The sequence below is a fragment of the Cuculus canorus genome, chromosome 2 (genome assembly GCF_017976375.1).
Source record: "Cuculus canorus isolate bCucCan1 chromosome 2, bCucCan1.pri, whole genome shotgun sequence".
NCBI lineage: Eukaryota > Metazoa > Chordata > Aves > Cuculiformes > Cuculidae > Cuculus > Cuculus canorus.
In genome coordinates, this window is record NC_071402.1 from 45,827,781 (window position 1) to 45,848,134 (window position 20,354).

General features: G+C 37.4%; 1 protein-coding gene across 1 annotated transcript in view; it reads right to left on the reverse strand.

Annotated features, from left to right (window-relative positions):
* The window catches only part of ASXL3 (ASXL transcriptional regulator 3), a 127,489-nt gene that overhangs the window by 67,131 nt on the left and 40,004 nt on the right, over window positions 1–20,354 (reverse strand). The window contains 2 exon segments of the mRNA XM_054058533.1: window positions 3,000–3,111; window positions 4,453–4,561. Of these exon segments, the coding sequence (XP_053914508.1) occupies window positions 3,000–3,111; window positions 4,453–4,561 (221 nt within the window).

The following is a 20,354-nucleotide window of genomic DNA, read 5'->3' on the forward strand; positions in this document are numbered from 1 at the left end:
AGGCTGTTGCTTAGGGTTTTCTCTGCTTCCAGCTAACTTTAAAGTAGCAGTTTTTAAACTCTTGCTAAATAACTTGTGATCATTCTGTCAGAACTGGGACTTCTGGATTCTATCACACTGGAAAGAAGCAAATAAAAGTGCAATCAATTGGGCAATTAAGAACACAATATGAAAACAACGTCCAATCTCATATATATACTACATAAGCTAAAGCTGAAAGGAGACCTTTTCTAAAACACAAGTCAGAGAATTTCATAAAGCATTTTGTGTACTGAATCAAATGTTAGTTTTGTGCCACAAAATGTTTTTCTAGAAAGAAACAAGCATCACAGCTTTACTGTGAGAAGTTAAATTGATAGACACCTTGTTAGGTTTGGTCTGCTAGACCAAATGTTTTCTATAGAAATCATTTTTCTCAAATATCTACAAACCGATGAAGTCACCACCTCATCTTCGATAAACTAACTAGACTGTACTCATTAAATTTCCCAGAGCAAAGGAGGCATTTGTTCACTCAGGAATTCTTATCTGTCTCTTCTAAGTTCTTTCCTATTTTTCTTAATTCTTTCTTACAGCCATAATGAATGCAGTAATCATTCAACTAGTGCTATACCCAAAGGAAACGCTGTGCCTATATTCTTTAATCAGTAGTACTAGAATTATAGTCCAAGTACTGCATTGGACTAATTAGCAAAAGCATCTCATTCATGTTGAATTCATTTTCTATTGTGATCCTTAAATGCTTTTCAGATTTACTGATTTATTGAATATGTTTCCACTGTGCAAATGTAATCTATTTTCATGACTTTAAAGTCTAAAAGAACTTACACAGTTCAACTGTAATCATTCACAAAGTAATGAAGAGAGGTCTTAACATTATAATTTATTATCAATAAATTTTATCAAGAAAGATTTTATACTTTTCAAAAATTATTAACAAAGATATTGAGCGAAGAGTGGTCAAATCACATCCTCAAGATAGCTGCAAAAATACATACTGTCGATGGTGATTCCCATGGCTTTGAAGATTTAATAATTTATAATTTTTAGTCCACTTAGAACTGGCTGCATTTCTCAGGCACAGTTTTTAAGCCCAGCATTCTACATGACAAATAAAACCATTTACAGAATTCTATGTATATATCAACAGATACCTTTAACAACAAAACTTTCAGTCTCAAGAAAAGCTATTAACAAACACGTTTGACTGACACAAGGTAAGCTGTCTTCAATTCCTCATTGAGCACATCCAGCATCAGCCTTTGCATATGCTATATAGATTCACTACTGCCATGCCATTTACTTTTTTAAAATATATCCACTGTATGACATCAAAAACATTAAAATGTCTTGTTTTCAAACAGTTAAATATATCACAGTTTTCCAAGATTTGTTAAAGATTAAATAGGAGAGAAAGTTCTCAGCCTTAAAAACAGTATAGGTGTAACTTACTGCTCTACCACAAATACTTAATATGTCTAATTTTAGCAGCTGCTCTTCTATGTCACCTTAAGTGCTAGAATTATTTTTATTACTTGAAACTGTGAAAATAGTGTGCAGCCTCCTTCTAGTCAAAACCCAGCATTTTTCTATGTCTGGCATTTACATCCTACCACTTCTAAATAATGGCCAGGTTTTTGCCATAATTTTTGTTTGTTTATAACAAGTAATACCAACATTTGCTTTCCTATCTGTAATTGTATTTTACTGCTTTTCGCTGCTGTATTCTACAGCATTGTACATCAATGAATTGTCCAAGAGTCAGACAGAAATACTGAAGAACTACAAATATGTATGTTCACTTATACATGCAGTATACAGTACATAAGCATAAAACCACTGCACATGCAGAATCTGTTAACCTACAGACATAATAAATGGAAGAAAATGAAGAAGCAGAGTAATTTCATAATTCTTGACTTTTGTTTTTCAACTGAGCTTCAAAACTTCACTATTAGATCCGCCACAGCCTGTCTTAGGTAGTTCTGTTACTCCTATTACTGTGCATTTTGTGATTTTTTTAACGCTGCTAGCAAGCAATACCAAAACAGCAGTATCAGTCCTGTACAGGTGCAGCATGGAAGCTAAGGAAGTTGCTCAAGATCAAAAAGGAAGTCTGTAGCAGAACAAGAACATGAGCTGAGCTTGTTCATGTCCTCGCCGTACAGAGGACACCCTCTCACCACATACAAAGCGAGCCAAAAAGGCAGTCTAGTAGTAGGACAGGTTGAGAGAGGGGAGCAGAAGAGAATAATTGATCCAGGAAATCTTTATTTCAGAGGTCCTGGGAAGCTTGATATTTGTATAAAGCATTAACTTTATAAGCATTACATGAATGCAGTTTTAATAAGAATACCCATTTCTATTGCTAGCAAGTAATTTTAGGTGACTAAAGAACTGTGTTTTCTTTATGAGCAATTATTCCCTCTCAAAAAGAAACATTATTTCTAAGGTTGCCATTTTCAAGTTTTTGCCACGTTTCCAGTTTGCCATTATTTCAGAGAAAAAAAAATACACAGGATTTGCAATTTCAACGTCTTTCATCAACATGACACCCAGAATAACCCCTGCTCGAAACGAAAAAAAAATACAAACCTTTATCTGTGTCCAGAACTCTACTGAAAGACCAATCCCACATGCCCACACTGAAATCAGTGAGATGTCTATCTGACACCTTCAAGTCTGAAGCCCAATACGGCAAATTACTCTTTAGCTGTGGGGCCTAAATAAAAAAAGTGTAAGCCAAAACATTTGCCTACTCAAAACACACCCAAGAGTCCACTAATAGTCTTTTACAAATATATGTCAAATAAAGGCACTTGGAGTTCCTGATTTCTTTATAAGGCCAAAAAAAAAGAGAGGGAGTCACTCAAAAATAGTTCCACTGAGTACAAAACATTACTTACACTGTTTAGAAATTCCACCATTAAAATCTTAAGTAAACAATACTTTTTCTTTTCCCCAAATATGCCCTCCAGTATCGAAATTAAAACACCTACCACCATTTTCTTCTCCATTATTATTGTTTGTCTCAGCCATTTCAGTGCCATCTAACTCAGATTCACATCCTAAATCCAATGTTCCATCAGTAGGGCACGTAGATTCTTCTTTCTACAGTTAAAAAAGAAAAAGAAAACTAAAATTAACAAGAAAAAAAATCAATCATGATCCCGCTGCATCTCTGAAAATAGATTCCTGCAGTGTACTCTCATGCTTACATTTCAAAAAAGAACAGAATAAAATAAAATATGCTTTCGCGTTACTTCAGAGAAAGATATAAAAACAGACCTTCCTGAAACAACTTGCACAGCTAAACCAAAAAAGGTATTTTGTGAAGTCATAACACACTGTTTTTTAAAAGTCAAATAAAATGCAAGATCTTACACTTTCTTTTTTTTAACAGAAACAGATTTGTTTGGCTGTTGAAAATCCTAGTTTTCCAGTTGAATGTCCACAGTGCTGCAGCAAAACGCAAATCCTTTAATGTTTCTTTTCTGCCTTTGCCTGTTTCCTGAATTCAAATAGCTGAAGCAACCTGGAGCTCACAAGCATGGAAGTGATTGTGAACACCTGGATTTGTGCCAAGAATATCTCCCGATTTAAAGAAAAACAACAGCATTTGTTTTAGTAAATTAGGAAATGGAGCTTCTGAAAACTGCTAATTCAGTCTCAGATACAGAATTTTTAATTATCAGGATCAGGCAAATCTATATAGTTTTATACTTTTTAAACCCTTATACCAAATAAGTCTGTCATAAATTACAAAAAATTCTTTCCCCCCAGCCCAAAATTTTAATTGACTACATTTAGACTGCCAAACAAATAATCTCACTTTCTTGTTTCTCACCTCTGCCTTACATTCCTCAACTCCTATTGTGAAGCCCCTCTAACTTTGATCATGTACAGCAAGAAAATATTTCCACCCACATAAATCATCATATACATACCAAAAAAGAAAAAGAAAGGGGAAAAGGAATAGAAATAGCACAAAGACAAAATTATATCTTTAGAATTATATTAATTCTCAAAAGCAACGATGCAACCTGTAAATTAAAAGCTGATTTATATTAGATTTGCAAATAATCTTGCACTAGTCAAAAACCAAACATTAATACAGTTACTTAATGAGAAAGTCACTGATTCTCCTGAGCTCACTGCTCATAAAACAAAGGACTGTCTGTGAACAACTCCGAAAAAGCAGCATTTTGGCTAAGCTACGCGTTTCTTATACCATATGCCAAATTCAAGAACATGTATATGCTTTCTAGGATAAAACATTCAATGTTTACTTTCATTATAAATCCTTTTAAAAGACATCTGAAAGCAGTTAGAAGGACTATCAGGTCATTTCCTCTCCAAAGAATCTAATCTGTTTACCTTTATATCTATTGAGACATTCATAAAATGGATTAATAGTGCTATGTACTTTCCATATACAAAATTTAAACTTACTTTGAGAGCATAGAGTCCAGACTTCCCAGGGATTTTGAAGAATGTTCCATCACCTACACGAGTGTTAGTATGAAGCATTGCATTCAGGCAAGCTAATGGAGAGGTTCCACTGAAAAATAAAATTGTGCAGTCCAAGATTGAGTGCCTCTTGTAAAACTATTCCCTTGGTCTATTTTTTTAAAAAATTCATGCTTGCCTGGGTTTTTTTTTTTTGCCTTTTTCTTTTTTTTTTTTTTTTAATTCTCTCAGCCCTGAAAACATCTACATTACAATAACAGGCCAGTTTCAAACTTAATCATATGCATCTGTCCCCTAGGCTCGAGGCAAAATGTCTGTGAATTATAATTATGCTTTTCTTCATACAGCAACCAGTTCCACATTCTAAGAGAACCAAAGTCCAAATATTTATGTGAAATTACTGCGTAAGTAACACCATGAAGCCTTATTTTTAAAATGTTACAGACAACGTGGCTGCTGCACATGAATGATCAAAACAGTACCAAGTTCAAGGGCAGCTGCATCCCATAGGATGAAAGGCAACAAAAGAATAATAAAGAGCCCAGGAAAAACACATTTAAAATTAAAAGTGATATATAGTTAAGCCTTCTTCTGGCTTAACGTAGTCAGCATGCATTACTATAAATAAATACAAGCACATTTGTACCTTCTATGAACCTTTTCTAATTAGAGTTGTTTTAGAGATTAAGAGATTTACCTACTCAAGGTGGTAATTGTAAGACCACTGTGGAATGCAGGTGAGGGCACTAAAAGAGCACTTGTACAGAGACGCCTTTGTAATAAGACCATGTTTACATCAGAAAAAGCAAGCAAATGTTTCTACCCCAGCTAAACTTAGATTATTCTGAAAAGTTGATCTAAGAAATGTTAGGGAATAAGGTAGTCATATATTGTTTTATTTCATTTTAATTTAAAAATTGAAGTACAAGATTTATAGATGTACTATCACATCTTTGTCCCCATTTACTGACTAATGTACATGGTGTACTCAGGGAATGAATCTGAAACTGTGCTTCCTCCCTGGGGTCCCTCGCCTGCACGCACGCTTATCTTTAGCCACGTAAATATATTCCACTTGGTTAAGTGGAACAATGCCTGTGCATTAAATTAAGTGTGTTGCTAAGTATTTTGGGAATAATTATACACTCAACTATAAACCAGGAACAGGGTTTCAAATATCCATCAGAAACTACTGTTCTTGTATTATGTAATATTATAAGACAACAGCCAATCTTTGTTGAAAATTGCATGACTGGTCATTTTTTTATGAATAAAACTGGACTGAAATTGTCATCTATCATGATGCTTTCTGCTGATTTCATGTCCCTTTTAGAACAAAATTAATCCACACTGTACATGTATTAATTTAATGGCAAGATGGATAGTGTGGTAATTGCTCTTCTAGTAAAAACTAAACTATAAAGCTTCCTTAATACAGGAAGTCCTGTCAAATACAATTTATTTACTATTGGTCACCTAATGCATCACATTACTACATTTGAAATAAAAAAATACAGGTAAAAATGCTGTTTGGTGATAAACACATTAGATATTTAACACATATCTTTTATGAGTATACCAAACATAATCACACAAAATGAAAATCCTGACAAGTTTTTCTTTTTTTCCCAAGCAAATAAAACTAATTTCACATCTGGTTTTGATATAAGCCTATAACAGAATAGAAAACTAAATATGGTAGAAATATAACAATACTGCTAGCAGTAGCACAAAAAAAAACACAGAGATTTCATTGAGTTTAATGATTACTTAAAACAGTTTGGGAATAAGTAGGATACTTCTCTTTACACATTTTCCTTATTGTATTAATGTTTGACAAGCAAAGACACAAAGCATTTAATAGAGCAGTTCTAGTTACATAATTTCTTCCATATGTTAACGTACATAACGTGAAGCAATTTGGACTCTCATTCTTGGATCTTTTTAGTGAAACATTATCACAGATTAAGACTTTCTCTGCAAGACAGAAAGAACTTGCTGACTCTGCAGTGGAAGACAAACTCAATATATCAAGAAGAAACAAAACTGTGCAGGCACGTATCCATGATTTCTATCCTTCTGTTCTGATATAGATATTCTGGACTCCCTACTTATTTTTAGACATCATTAACCAATTAAAAAGATACAAGATGAATGAACCCAAAATAGAGGATTTGGCAATATCTCGTGACCACTACTGTGCTCACAGCAGATATCTTAATCTTCAAAGTCTAGCCAACTGGCAAGTGGACAATAGAAACTACTCTCTGACTTACAAAGAAATCCCTATCGGCTACTGAGCCAAAGAGTACTTTTAACTACTGTTATGCTTGTTTCATACAGATATCTGCAGTTCCCAAATAATTTGGCACGCAACCAAAGAGCTACATCCACCCTTCTTGAAAACTGGAATTGAGTATATCTATAATGAGCACAAAAATCCCTACTACTTAAAACTTGAGTTATAAATGAAATAATACTCTGGAATCTGTAGGGTGGGATTTATTTTCAGCTAGCAGCTCAAACTGAAATTCCATGGTATCCTTTATGACTGCTATTTTGACCCATATTAAGCAATGACTTGCCTATTCTCCTCTCAGCAAGGGCATCCTTAAAACACCGTATTAAAATTCCCAAACATTGTCCACAAGGGATGCAGGAAAAGCTTACAATACATGCTATCATAACACATGGGACTGCAGTTAGAAAAGCCAGCAATCAAAGATTCCATGATGCAGACTGATGTCTGAATCACAGCGCAGTTTCTGAACTATCCATACTATTTATCGCATGCTTTCTAAATTCTCCTGCAGCCTGAGGACATATAAGTTCTGCTCAGAAATGCTGACATATATTAATACAGCTCCCAAGGGCTGCCAAATATATGGCTGAGTATCTTTGAATGTCAAAAATGGCACAGTTTGACCTAAGTTCTTTAAACACACCAAATCAATTCAACTTCAATTCAATTAAATCAAATTGGATACAACAATATCCTACTTTGTAACTTGATATCTGTGAATTTTAAAAGCCAGAACACATTTTAAACAAATATGCTGTAAGTTTTGTTACCACAGTCTACATACAAGGAATGTATTTACCACTTACAACCTTCAGAGGCGGTGTCCATACTATTTATTATCTTTTGTGTGAAATTGTTTTAAACCATTGTGCTATTCTAGAAGTCATTAATACATGGGAGTCACCCTCTGTAGCAGTATGTCTTTAAGACTGATAGTTTTCTGCTTGTATGTTTATTTTATATATATTCACATATATACAGACATACAAACAATATACCAATACATGACCCATATGTTTTTAAAAAATGAAGTTACTTACTTTCTATAAAGGTGATACGAAGTCACAACAACCAGCAACATAGGAAAGAGAAAGAATTACTGATTAGCCTTCCAATATAAAAGCTGTTAATACATTTTGAATATTTAAAAGACATCAAACATTAAAACATTTCATAAATACTCCTCCCTGTGCTACTATGAGTCGGTAGTAATCAATGCATCCTTCTAAACATAATCATAAAATTCCTGTATGTTATCAAAGCAAGCTTCTCACCCCAATTCCCCCACTCAAAAGAATCTCCCATATTCTGTGATTCTGGGCTCCCTCTTCTGGTCATGCAGCCCGTGTTGCCTAAATCAAAATGTTGGACTACACAGTCTCTAAACACAAAGCTCTACACACAAACATGCAGGGGGAGTACAGATTTCAGTTACTTTCTCCCCTGCCACCCACCCCAAAACTCTAGTAAAATCTATAAAAACACAAGTAAAAATACTACTTATTTTTCTGGTTTACCCTTCTCAAACACACAGTTTTGTCAGAAAAAAAAAAAAAAACCAGAAAAAAAAGAAAACGTCTATGGCTATACTTTTAATTCTAATGGTCTTTGCTAGACTGCTTGCCAAGGGGAAAAAAAAAAAAAAAAAAAAAAAAAAAAAAGTTGATCCTGTCAAAAAAAAAGTTTTAAATAGGGAATATAACCTGACTAAAGCCAAGCTGTCCAGACAATATAGCGTAGCAGACAGTGCAAGTTTCCTGACACTATGCAGACAAGGCACCACAGGTCCTGTAGCACGTGGAATTTTAGCCACAGCTCCTCTGCATACATCGTAGCCCCCTCACAGATGTTACAAGGGTTCCTAATATGTTCTCAAATCAAACAAGTGCTTTAAGTGGAGCACTTATCTGTCATATATGTGATCTTATTGTTTTAAACTTATTTGTTTTAAATCACCTCCTCATTTTATACAGATCCATAGTCACAATGTTTAGTCACTGCTGGAAACAGAGTAAAACCAAAAGACTTCACAACAAATTTCTAGACCTGATACGAAATCACGCAGAATAAAATACAGTTATGATGCATGTAATTTACATCAGTTTAGGAAGGTTTGCAAGCTCCGTGGAAGAATGGACTTTAAGTCAGAAATACTCTGATGAACTGGAAAAAGCATTTAAAATCAGCAACATGACATTCAATCAGAAGATATGTTAAGTCCTATATAATGAAATGTGAAATCAAATCCAGAAAATACATATTTTCATGGCAAGTCCAAGGGACTGACACCAGCACAGTTAAATGGATCAGAAGGTAACAGCACCAGCTAACGTGTGTGTCAACCATATTGCCAGCCAAGAGACATATAAGGTGAATATTCTCTTAACTTCTGTGCTAGTGGATACCTGTCAAATTCTGGGTGCATTTAAATAGAAATAGAGGCAAAAAGTCTAAAGCAGAACAAGAGTGATAACAGATAAAGAAAAAACTTACGAACAAAGACTGTAGGAAACACATTTGTGTGGTCCAGAGAACAGAAGAATAAAAAGAGTAATTGTAATTTTTCAGGGAAAAAAAAAGGCTGTTGGAAATAAATGGAGATAAATGTTCTTCAAGGCCACCGGTGGTAGATAAAGAAAGATCACAGATAGCCTAAATGTGTGAATGTGGCTGTTGTTGTTTTAATCAATACCTCTACAGAGCAGGGAAGTTTGTAAAATGACCTTCATCATAAGATCAAATACACAGTGGTCCTGGCTGGTACATACACTGCAACCTGTCCCGTTTGTATTGAATGACCTCGTGAGCACACGTCCAGCACTGTATCTAAATTTTGTTTGAGCCTGAGGTTAACCATATATACCTCAAGTATACTTTTTCCAACACTTACAGCAGCCAGAAATGCTGGAAACTGACTAGATGTCTAGATGTGCATGGCTTGCTCGAGTGTTTCAGAAAGCAATGCATGCAGATGCCCAGCGTGAAGCTAAAAAAGCAGCTTTCCCACGATCTTCAAGAAGCCACGTGCCCGTGGTCTTACTTCCACATGCCAGCAAAATGTCCAAACTTGCCTTTACAAGATTATAGTTGTGACCTAGCATGTGGGTGACACACAATACCACCACGAACCTAAGCATTCCTGTGAAGACAAGAAGATAGCTATCCTATAAATCAAGACAGGCACAGAGCCGCTGACTTGCTCTGGAGCTGCTCTCACCCCACAGTGAGGCCTGGCAGCCCTTAGCGCTGGGGCTGAGGCATTCTTCCAGCCTGGGCTCAGGAGGAAGAACCAGGGGAGGTCCATTGAACAGAAGACTGAAAAAAGCTCCAGACATTTTTCTGTATTCAAATGGCAGAAGCACAGGATCCCTCCCCTGGCACAAAGGGTAGTAGAGCACACAGAGAAAATGGCTGAAAACAATGCCGATAAGTGCAAGATTTCCTGACAGTCACCTACAAACTTTTCAGCAAGAAAAGCTTCAAGTTAGTCTAAACAAATCAAATCTCACAAGTATGAAGTCTCCACTATCTTCCCTGGTTATTTTGTAGATCCCTCACAGGAAGACTGCAAGCAGTGTATCTACACTCTCACTCAATGTTAAATACAGACTACGTGTTCCAGGCAAAATTTCATTCAGAGTTAACCTTCTTTCAATAGACAGAATGATCACGAACTAAACAGGTCAATCCCAAATAAAACTAATTTAAATTATCAGATGGAAAACTTGATTTGAATAATCAATTGAAATCTCGCTTTTGAATTTTTTTCATTTATTTTCCTTTTGGCAAGGTTAATTTGTTCATTGCGCGAAATGATTAAAGTACCCCAAACAACAAATTAATAGATTGTATTATTACTATTTGCTAACTGGGAGACTATAAATGCATTCAGCAATTATATAACTTAACTTAGAAAAATTAATCTAAGTCATTTTCTGATGTTAAAATAGTAATGATATCTTATTTCTAAATCACTACAAGCATACTTGTGTTAAGTCTTTGTTTTTGAAGAAACTGGAATTTGATTAAAAGATGGGCTTTTAAATGCTGTATGAAAATACATTAGACGTGTTAGATATAAAGGAAAAAAAGTGAAACTTCTCAAAATATTATATATCCAACAACTTATTAAAAAATAAAAACATTGACATTTAGTATGCGGGCACTATGTAGCTTTAAAAACATCTACTATTTTTATGTAAAGACTAGTGAAACTGTAGATTGGGCAGATCTCAGCCTCTCACACAAAGTTTTTATTCATAAATTGGAACAAGAAAAAAGCATTTTAATTTTTGAACTTCCAATTGGCCTCTTAATTTTAAAGGGACTACTAACAAGAACTACAGAAAACACTCGTAATACCTACAGTTTGTGCAACTGTCAAAAGTATTTATGTTCTGAAGTCTTAACCACTTAAATAATAAATAGTCATAATAAAATCTTAAGCCTTAAACAGTTATTTGCAGTTTTATAGCAACTGAAATGCACACGTGTAGAGTACTATTTACACAGTTGAATAAACTATACTTCAGGTTTATTCCTAATATTAGTTCTTGGATCTTTAAATGTATTTTAAAGGATTATAAGCAATTTCTTTAAAAAAATACGTTTTTTAAGTTTACTTGTAATTGATTGTATCCATATATATGTGTATCCATATATCCATATCCATATAAAATTAACAACACTTTTGTTCTCATTTGTGCAGCACCCTAAAGAAAATGTTTACATCTCCAGTCCTACTTACGCTGCCCAAGTGGCACCTGACTTCCATCAGATATTAGGCAACAAGACAGACTATTACAGCTGATTTGACCGGTCTCACAGACTGCAAAAAAAATCCCAAAAGATGGCAGGGAAAAAGACCCATTATGTATACTAGTGACATGGCTTCACACTCCATTGTCAGATTTCTTGTGTTTCTAATCCAGATGAAGATGGAGGCAAGAATATTATTAGTATGATTGAAAAAATCAAGGACCAGTACAGACATTCTAAAACATAACATATCTGGCACAAATGCCTTGCGTCTGGCTCACGAGCTAGCAGAACTTACCTATCAGCTGTTACTGAAGTTAAACAAAGCAGTGAATCCCAAATTAGATCTAAAGTGATAAACTTGAACCTTGCCTTTTATAGCTTGTGAGGGAATTACAAGCAGCTGGAATCACAGTTGACTAAATTGCCTGATATGTCACCAAGAAACTGAATCTTTTCATTGTCCTTCAAATATGAAATAATCTGGACCAGTACTGGAGAGAAATTCAACAGGGATAGAGATCGAATTTAAACAAGGTATCATGAAAGAGCATTTTTTGCATTCCTTACCAGGAAATCACATTTACAAACGGACTTAGTCTGGTGAATTCACCAAACCTTGAATCAGAGACAGAGCTGGAACTGAAGTTGCTTTATAGGGCTAAAAGGTGTCCTTCATGTCTTCTCAGACTATCTCTGAGGCATTAAACAATGTTGTCACTCCTTGGAGGAGTGGCAGAGAGACACACTAAGACTATTGAAGTCCTCTGTGAAAGGATATACATAATAAACAAATACTGGAGATTATGCCACTATCCTTAAGACCTATTCCTTCCACTTCTAGGATCCTTCTACATGAACCGAACTCCAGCTGGGCAATTTGTATATCTACATAGAGCCATTGTGTGCAGTGATTATGTGATATTAGCACATACAATAAAGCATAAATCTAATAAACCCCTAGCCATGCATCATCATGTAAAAAACAAGGCAGACAAGTGAATGAAAACACTAGCTGAGGGCAATGATAAAAAGACAGGGGACATTCGTATGAAAAAGTTGTTTTGTTTCTCTGTTAAAGAGTTTGCCAGACTGGTTGCATTCAGCCACAATCCAACTGACCACACAATCTAAGATGATACTTAGCTTTTTTGGTAAAGCAAAGCTCTCATGAACAAACATAAATTTTTATTGTCATTCTCTCTCAGTAGCTAAGAGTTTGGCTTATGTTTGCAAATGATGGCATAGACTTCGGTTTTTTTAACTTCGTAGCTGTATTGCAGCACTGTGGTTTATCTGATCTTTCTTTTTTCCCCCCTCGAAGGTAAAGACTGAAAATGCACCAGATCTGCCCTCTGCTCTGTGCAGTGTTTCTTTGATAGAAATTTCAATGAAGTTCAGCATTTCAACCCTTACCTTTAGAGCACTCTGCGGTCCGAGGCCAGGGTATAAGGAATTCTGGTACCCTACAACACGAATAATGAATCTTTTTGATACCTAGAGGAAAAACGTATTACATGTCCTGGTGCTGACAACCTGGAAAAATGTCTGATGGTGTCAAATCTGGTGGTAATAGCCACAGTAATGTTCCAGAAAGAAAAAAAAAAGTTAATCCATGGTGAAACCAGAGCTTTATTATGACTCGCCCAAAATAATAAAATTATAAGCCCTGTAAATGAAAGTTCATGACAAATCTCAGCACTCCTTAAGACAGTAAGGCTTTTTCTTCCCTTTTTTTTAAACCATTTTGTCTCAAAAGAAAGCCTTTACATACGAAAGTTCCAAAACCTGTGGAAAAGTTTTAAGTGTTCCTGAATAGAATTTTACAGATATTGCTATGGGTTTTCCCCTGAAAATAGTTTTTCTTCCAAAAAAATTGGGTTTGAAGGAAAAATTTCCTATGGAGATACAAGTTTACCCTGTGTTTATAATGTATTTGCAAACAAGATGCTAGCAGTATAAGGGTAAATTTGAGAAGAAAAAATAGAAAGCACAAAAACCATATCACGCCAATGTCACTTTATGCATTGCAGACAAAAAGATACAGACATTCTTTCCTGACATTCAAATATTCCTACCCATTACTTTAATGATTACCCTTGCCCTTTGTCAGCCATGCCTCTGAGTAGTTCTCCCCGAATATCTTTATTATTCTGAAAAGCATGCTTGAAACACCACGGCACGTCCTTAAATGATATTCACATATGGCAACAAGCATTCCTTGACCAGAAAGGAAATGAGAATACAAGTTTTATAGAGAATGTTTACTCTTTTCTGTGTTCTGTAACACCTGGAAAACCCTCAGGTTTTCCTCTTTGGTAAGGAAAAATCTCAAAGAAAGAAAATATAGTAAATGCATCTCCATACTTTGAATCCTTCCCATTTTGTTAGATACAGTACAAATAATACATGAAAAAAAGCAATTATAAGAGAAAGAAAAGAGGCATTTGAACGTGTTTTTAAAAGATACAGGCAAAGATTAAGAGCTTACCTTTTGAAATCACCCTAAAAGAAAAACGTTTCAGAACGAAAATGATCCCAAAAGAACAAGAGATCAGCCTGCGTCAGAGATGGTCAGGACAGCTAAGGTGCCCTCTGGACTGTGAACACCCTCCTCATTCAACATCATTTGAAAGAAACTTTGATTTCTTTGTGTAACATTCTTATAGTGGTCAAATAACACAGTTCTCTCTGACAGCTATTTCTTACTGAAGAACGTAAGTTTTTTTTTTCCCTTTTCTCTTTTAGTAAAATAATTCCTTTTAATAGTTTTAACTGATGTCATTAAAAAGCGGTAGCACATTTTTCATTTTCTGCTCTAATATCAATGATCATCAAGAAGGACAAAATCATAAAGAAAGGAAAAAAAACCGAATTTCTGCCACATGAAAGGAACTCTGAAGTAGATGTTAAAAATGGCTTTCTTATAGAAACCATGGTTTTGATATACATGATGTCTTATTTTAGTATCAGATTTCACAGGCCCTTGTGGGTTTTAAATACACATGTTTAGAAAAATGAAGTAATGACTGTGCAACAATCAAAAATGTACTAAACCCAAGAAAAACATTGCCACAAAACGTGCAATGTATAAAATGAAAAAAAACACCTCACCCTTCCATATATTCTTGGCTTCAAGTTGACTGAAGCTTACTCTTCAAAAATAAATTAAGGTGGAAAGTAAAGTGACTATGCTGAATAAGACATAGCCAGCAATGACTGAAGGCCTTCTGGCCTCCAAAATTCAATGATCCTACACAAGGGACCTCTGTGAAATTATCCCAAGTTCTCTTGTTTAATTTGGCTTTTTAACTGGCCAGTCTCCACAACTTTCTCTGTAGTACTTCAAGAATATCTTGAGTGTGTTTTTGAGATACAACTGGTTAGTCAAACACAAAATAAAAAATATGCCCCCCCCCAAAAAAAAGTTACAGTTATTTTTAAGAACATTCAGCTCCACCAAGGTGTGCACACTCATATAATCACAGTCTAGTTTAAACTGGAAGGAACTTCCAGAGGTCATCTAGTCCAACCTCCTGCTCAAAGCGGGGTCACTTGAACCTGGGCCTTGTCCAGTCAAGTTTTGTGCAATCTCCAAGAATGGAGACTTCACTCTGGACAACCTCCTCCCGTGATTAACTGCTCTCACTGGGAAAATATTTTTCTTAGTATCAAATTAGAATTCTCTATGTTCCGATTCATCTCCGATGCCTCTCATTCTTTGCTTCTCATGCCATCACTGTACAACCTCCAAGAAAAGCCTGGCTCTGTTTTCTCTGCGCCCTCCCGTTAATGAACTGCAGACTGCCATGGGATCCCCCAAGCCTTCTCTTCTGTGTGAACAAGCCCTGCTCTCTCACCCTTTCCTCATACATGACATGCTCCACCCATCTTGGTGAACTTCCACTGGACTCACTCTGCTATATCGATCTCTTTCCTGTACTCTTTTGCCCCTTCCCCCCCTTCCCTGTAGGAGGGCCAAAACTGGACATGGTACTCCAGATACAGTCTCACAAGTGCTGAACAGAAGGGAAGGATCAGTTCACTGCACCTGCTAGCCACACTTCTCATAACACAGCCCAATATGGGCTTGGCCTTTGCTGCAAGGGCAAATCGCTGGTTTGTTAACCATCAGCAGGCCTAGTTCCTTTACTGCAGCGCTGATTTCCAGCCAGTTCGCTCCTAACCTGTACCGCTGCATGGGTTCCTACGTCCCAGGTGAAGGAGTTTGCTTTTACCTGTGTTGAATTTCACAAGGCTCCTGTTAGTGTAATTCTCTGCTGACCTGATCTCTCTGAATAAATAGCAGCCCCAGTCTTTCAATGTACCAACCACTCCTTACGTTTGAGGATCATCCTCAAAACTGCTGCATGTGCACTCTCATTGTCCCTGGTGTCCCTGGACTCCCATTGTCCAGGTGTTTAATAGCAACATTCAACACTAACAACCACAGTATCAATGCCTGAATGACACCACTTAGTGGCCAGTCACCAATTGGAGCTAGCACCTTTGATCAAAACACTTTGCGCCCTGCAGTCCAGGCAAATTTTCAGCCACCTTGTTGTCCGTTTACTGAGTTCCTATTTATCTCATCCATTTGACTGTGAAGATACTATGGGAGATCATACCAAAGGACTTGCTAAAGTCAATGTATACAATATCCACTGCTCTCCTCTCATGAACTGGACCAGTCATTTGATCACAGAAGGCAAAGAGGCTCATCAGGCATGATTTGCCCATGCTCATTCACACAGGCTTTCTGCCACACTTGCTCAACTTTCTGCACATTGGCATAGGCCTTTCTCATTCACTAAGGAAGATAAAACAGCTTACCTGGGCCCTTTTGTCCATAGTTTGATGACCAACCATGGCCAAAATGTTCGTCGACCTTCACAACTTCAACCAGTTATTCCTTGTTCACATGTAACAAGTCCAACACAGCCCTCATTTCCCAAGCTCTGTGCATTTGTGTACAGACACTTGAAATGGACAACCCAGTCATACTGCCTGCACAAGGAAAGTGCAAAGTTTCTCCAATCATGTTGTTTCCCAGACACTTTCTCAGTATTCCCCATGCCTTCACTTCAAATTACAGCAGTCCTCATATGAAGTAGCTACTTCAAAGCCCTCCAAACAAGGTTACTGAGATTGTCAGCAAACATGCCCTTTCCACACTGCATATTGTGGATTCTGTCCCTGTTCAGCAGTCTATATTCTTGAAAGACAACCCATGGCCCTGCTTGTGACGCTAGCCATGCAGGTATTCTTAGACTTGAGTGATGTTCTCAGCCACCTGAGCATGTCCACCTCACTGGCAGGATTGAGAATACCATGTGGGCATTTGTGCCTTTCATCCTTGCACCCAGAGCTCTGCAGCATGTTTCTATATGCTTGAGCTCATCCCACTAGTACCGCAGTAGCCAGGTGAATGGACACCAAGGGGTGAAGTCTAAGCAAGCCTCACATACGTCCATCTGCAACATCTGTGATTCAAGTATCCAGCAACAAGTAAATCCCCACCTGTAGCAAGTACAGCAGGTTGGCAGATGGGTGCCTCCCTCTGTCAGGATCTGGTCTCGAATAACTGCCACCCTCCTTTTCTTCTTCATGTATACATTTTGTTGAGCCCCAGCCGCCTCTGATGTCTCCTCTGACAATCTTGCTCTTCTGCTTCCAGGGCACTATGCTTATCCTTCTCTGTAGGCAGAAAATCTTCCTTGTATTTCCAGAAGTCATAATTTTCCAACTTTCCAATCTTAGGAGTCTTTATCCATGGCTCATTTGTATATAATCTCTGGCTGCCTCTACTTCATAATGCAGAATTTGAGGTTTTGCCTCTGCAAAGATCTGTTCATGACCTGTTTTCTTCTCTCATGCTGCAGTCTACTCGTTTCCTCCTAGAGCACCTTCACCTGGCAACTAAGCACCTTGACCAGAGCATAATTCCCATGGCTGAGGCCACAACCATCCCTAGTGAGAATCCTAGATGAGAAAACACAGTCCAGGGCCTGCAGTTCTCTTTGGTGTGCCAGTTGGTGGTGACCATGCCCTACAGAACATCAGTACCATCACTGCACATTCCTATGCAGTCCAACATTGTCCTGCGCTAATTTCTGCACCCAGTTGTGCCCCTCTTGTACTTAACTGCTGTGGTAACCGCTAGGTCTTAGGTCTCTTTGTTCCCTCTGTTTCCTGTGCTCCGGGAGCTGCGCTGTTGTCCATCAGTCATACAGCTGCTCCTCAAGCACTCACCAAACAGGTGCTTGACTCTGCTTAATTAATTGTCAGCTGAAAACAAAATGCACAGAGAACTCACAACCAGCAAGCATCAAACAAAAACTGTCTGTAAGAGCTGACGGAAGCAAATGCCTTCATAGCATGGTCCTGATCTGTAGCAAAAAGTCACTAAAGTTCCCAGAATCAGGAGCTCCCAGATTTTCTCTGAAGCTTCCCGAAGCAGCAGCTTTTAAACAACTGCAACAGCTAGATCTCTGATTAGCTGCCTCTGTTGGAGATCTGAAACAGTGACAAAATGTAGTGCAAAAAACCAAGACTTCTGAGCTGCTGCACCACCCACAGAGGAAGCCCATGCAGCATTTGACAGTGGCTTCATTAACTTTGTTCCACAGTGAAAAAGGGAAAATAAGGCAGAACAAACTGTTTCCAGAAAATCACTGTGGGTCTGGTGTAGTTCAGAAGGCTGTGTAGGACTCCTACTTTATCATGGTATACCAGGAACATAATCCTGGTGCAACCACAGCTTCCAGCCACACTCCTCCCCTGATTGATAACAAAGGCTGGAGATTTTTCCAATCATCCACAGCAGGAGCTTTTGTTACTGCAGCTGTGTCAGTGACAAACACCACCCTGCAGTCATGCCAGTTGTAGCTCATCTGTGTACCTGAATGCAAGAGTAGTTTCTGCTTTCATGAACATACTTTGCACCAAGATTAATATCTGGCTGATGTCACTTCCAGACAGCTCTGCCACTCAAACCAGCATCCTAACTTCCCTTTAAGGCAAACCACATGTTCCTGCCTCCACACTATCTTACCCCTGAAGCTCCTCCCACCCCTTGCCTTTTTGGTTTTCCTCTAAATCTTGATTATTCCCCCAAACAGCCATGTGAATGCTTGTGCCAGCACCCAGGGAGGTGGGCAGCCCAGAACAGGAAAAGCAGCTTGGAGAGAGTGGGATTATTCTTTCTGCTGCAATATTGGTTTACAGTAACTAGAGAAGGATGGCCTCACACTGACACAACTGGTTCCCATTTCAGACTCCTCAGAGCAAGGCCTGTATTTCACCCTTTGTCAGTAATGCAACATGTTCCCTCCAGCCACTCCTGAACCTACATGCCAGATGCAGCTGGCTGGCCTGAGCTGTAACCCTTTGGCTTGCTACATCTGGCACCAGAAGATGTAGAGGAGGGGAGAGGTGGAGGTACCACCCTGCTGAGAGAAAGTAGAATTACCAAGCTTGAAGAGGACCCCCACCCCTTTACATTTTTCCACTAAAGCCTAATGTCACGTCCCTGCTCTCTTGATGTGATTACAGTAGAGTTTTCCAGTTGCTGGCATTAAAACCAATTGCAACTAAACTTAGACAATTAGAATGGGTGTTTACATACAGACATCTCCTTCCACCTTCCCCCAGTAATGAAAACACAAAAAGCGAAACACAACACGGTCTTAAGAGCGATTATAAATAAAGTTTAAAAGGTAAGCATATTTCAGAGAAAAGAATTAAACTGTGGCAATATTTAACCATTTAAAAGAAACAATCCAAGCATTGCTGAGCAAAGTTCACTAGCTACTGTAGCATTTAAAACTATTGTTTATGTTTTATGACAACTATGGCTTTTTTTTTACCACAGAAATCTTTAAACCTTCAATATGTTACTCATTGTTGAGCTACCAGACTGTAATACGAGATTACAAGATAATACTTCTCCCTGGTAGAAAGGACATCATTAAAGCAAATCGCTGTGCTGAACTTAAAAGTGATTTATTTTTCTTTCTTTCCTCTCGCTACCAAAATTTTATTAAGTTTGAGTTATCCTAATTAGATTGTTTTATTAACAGTCCCCATGCCTAAAAATTGTCACATGCCAACATGCTGGCCTGATGGAGTTTGTTAGCCATACCCAAGTTCTAAATTTTCCCAATCAGTAAGGAAGTTCTTAATACTTATCACAATTTCTATGGAATTTTTTACCTGGAAAGAATGTATCTATTCATTGAACAGCAATGCTGAAACCACCAAAGCCGAGTTATTTTAATATAAAGATTTTACAGGTTTTACTTAGTGGACAGTAATCTCCTGGGTCTTGGTTATCACATATCAATATCACATACAACCTCTTCCAGTCAGTTAAAAATTTTAACTTTGCTGCTAGCAGCATTCAGATACAGATTTCTCAACAATAGTGGACTTGTCTCCTTTATATTCTTTCTTTGCTCTCATTTCTTTTTCTGTCCCCATTTCTTTCTCTTTTCTTTATCTTCTCTCTTCACTTTCCTTTTTTCTTCTTTTCACCTACTTTTCTTACGCCTTTCTTTTTCTTCCCCCTTTCTCTTTTGTTTTCTTATATTCTCTCCCTCCTTCTGTTCTTTTCCTCCCCCTTCTCTCCTGTTCTCTATTCCTTTATTTTCCCTTGATTTCTCTTTTCTTTCCATGTATTTATGCTCTTTCACCCATCTTTTTCTTTCCTCTTTTCATTCTTTCATCTTTTCTTTCCTTTTTTCCTTTTCTTTTTTCTCTTCCTTCTCCTCTCCTCTCCTGTCTCTTTTCCTCTCCTCCTCCTTCTCCTCTCCCTTTCCTTTTC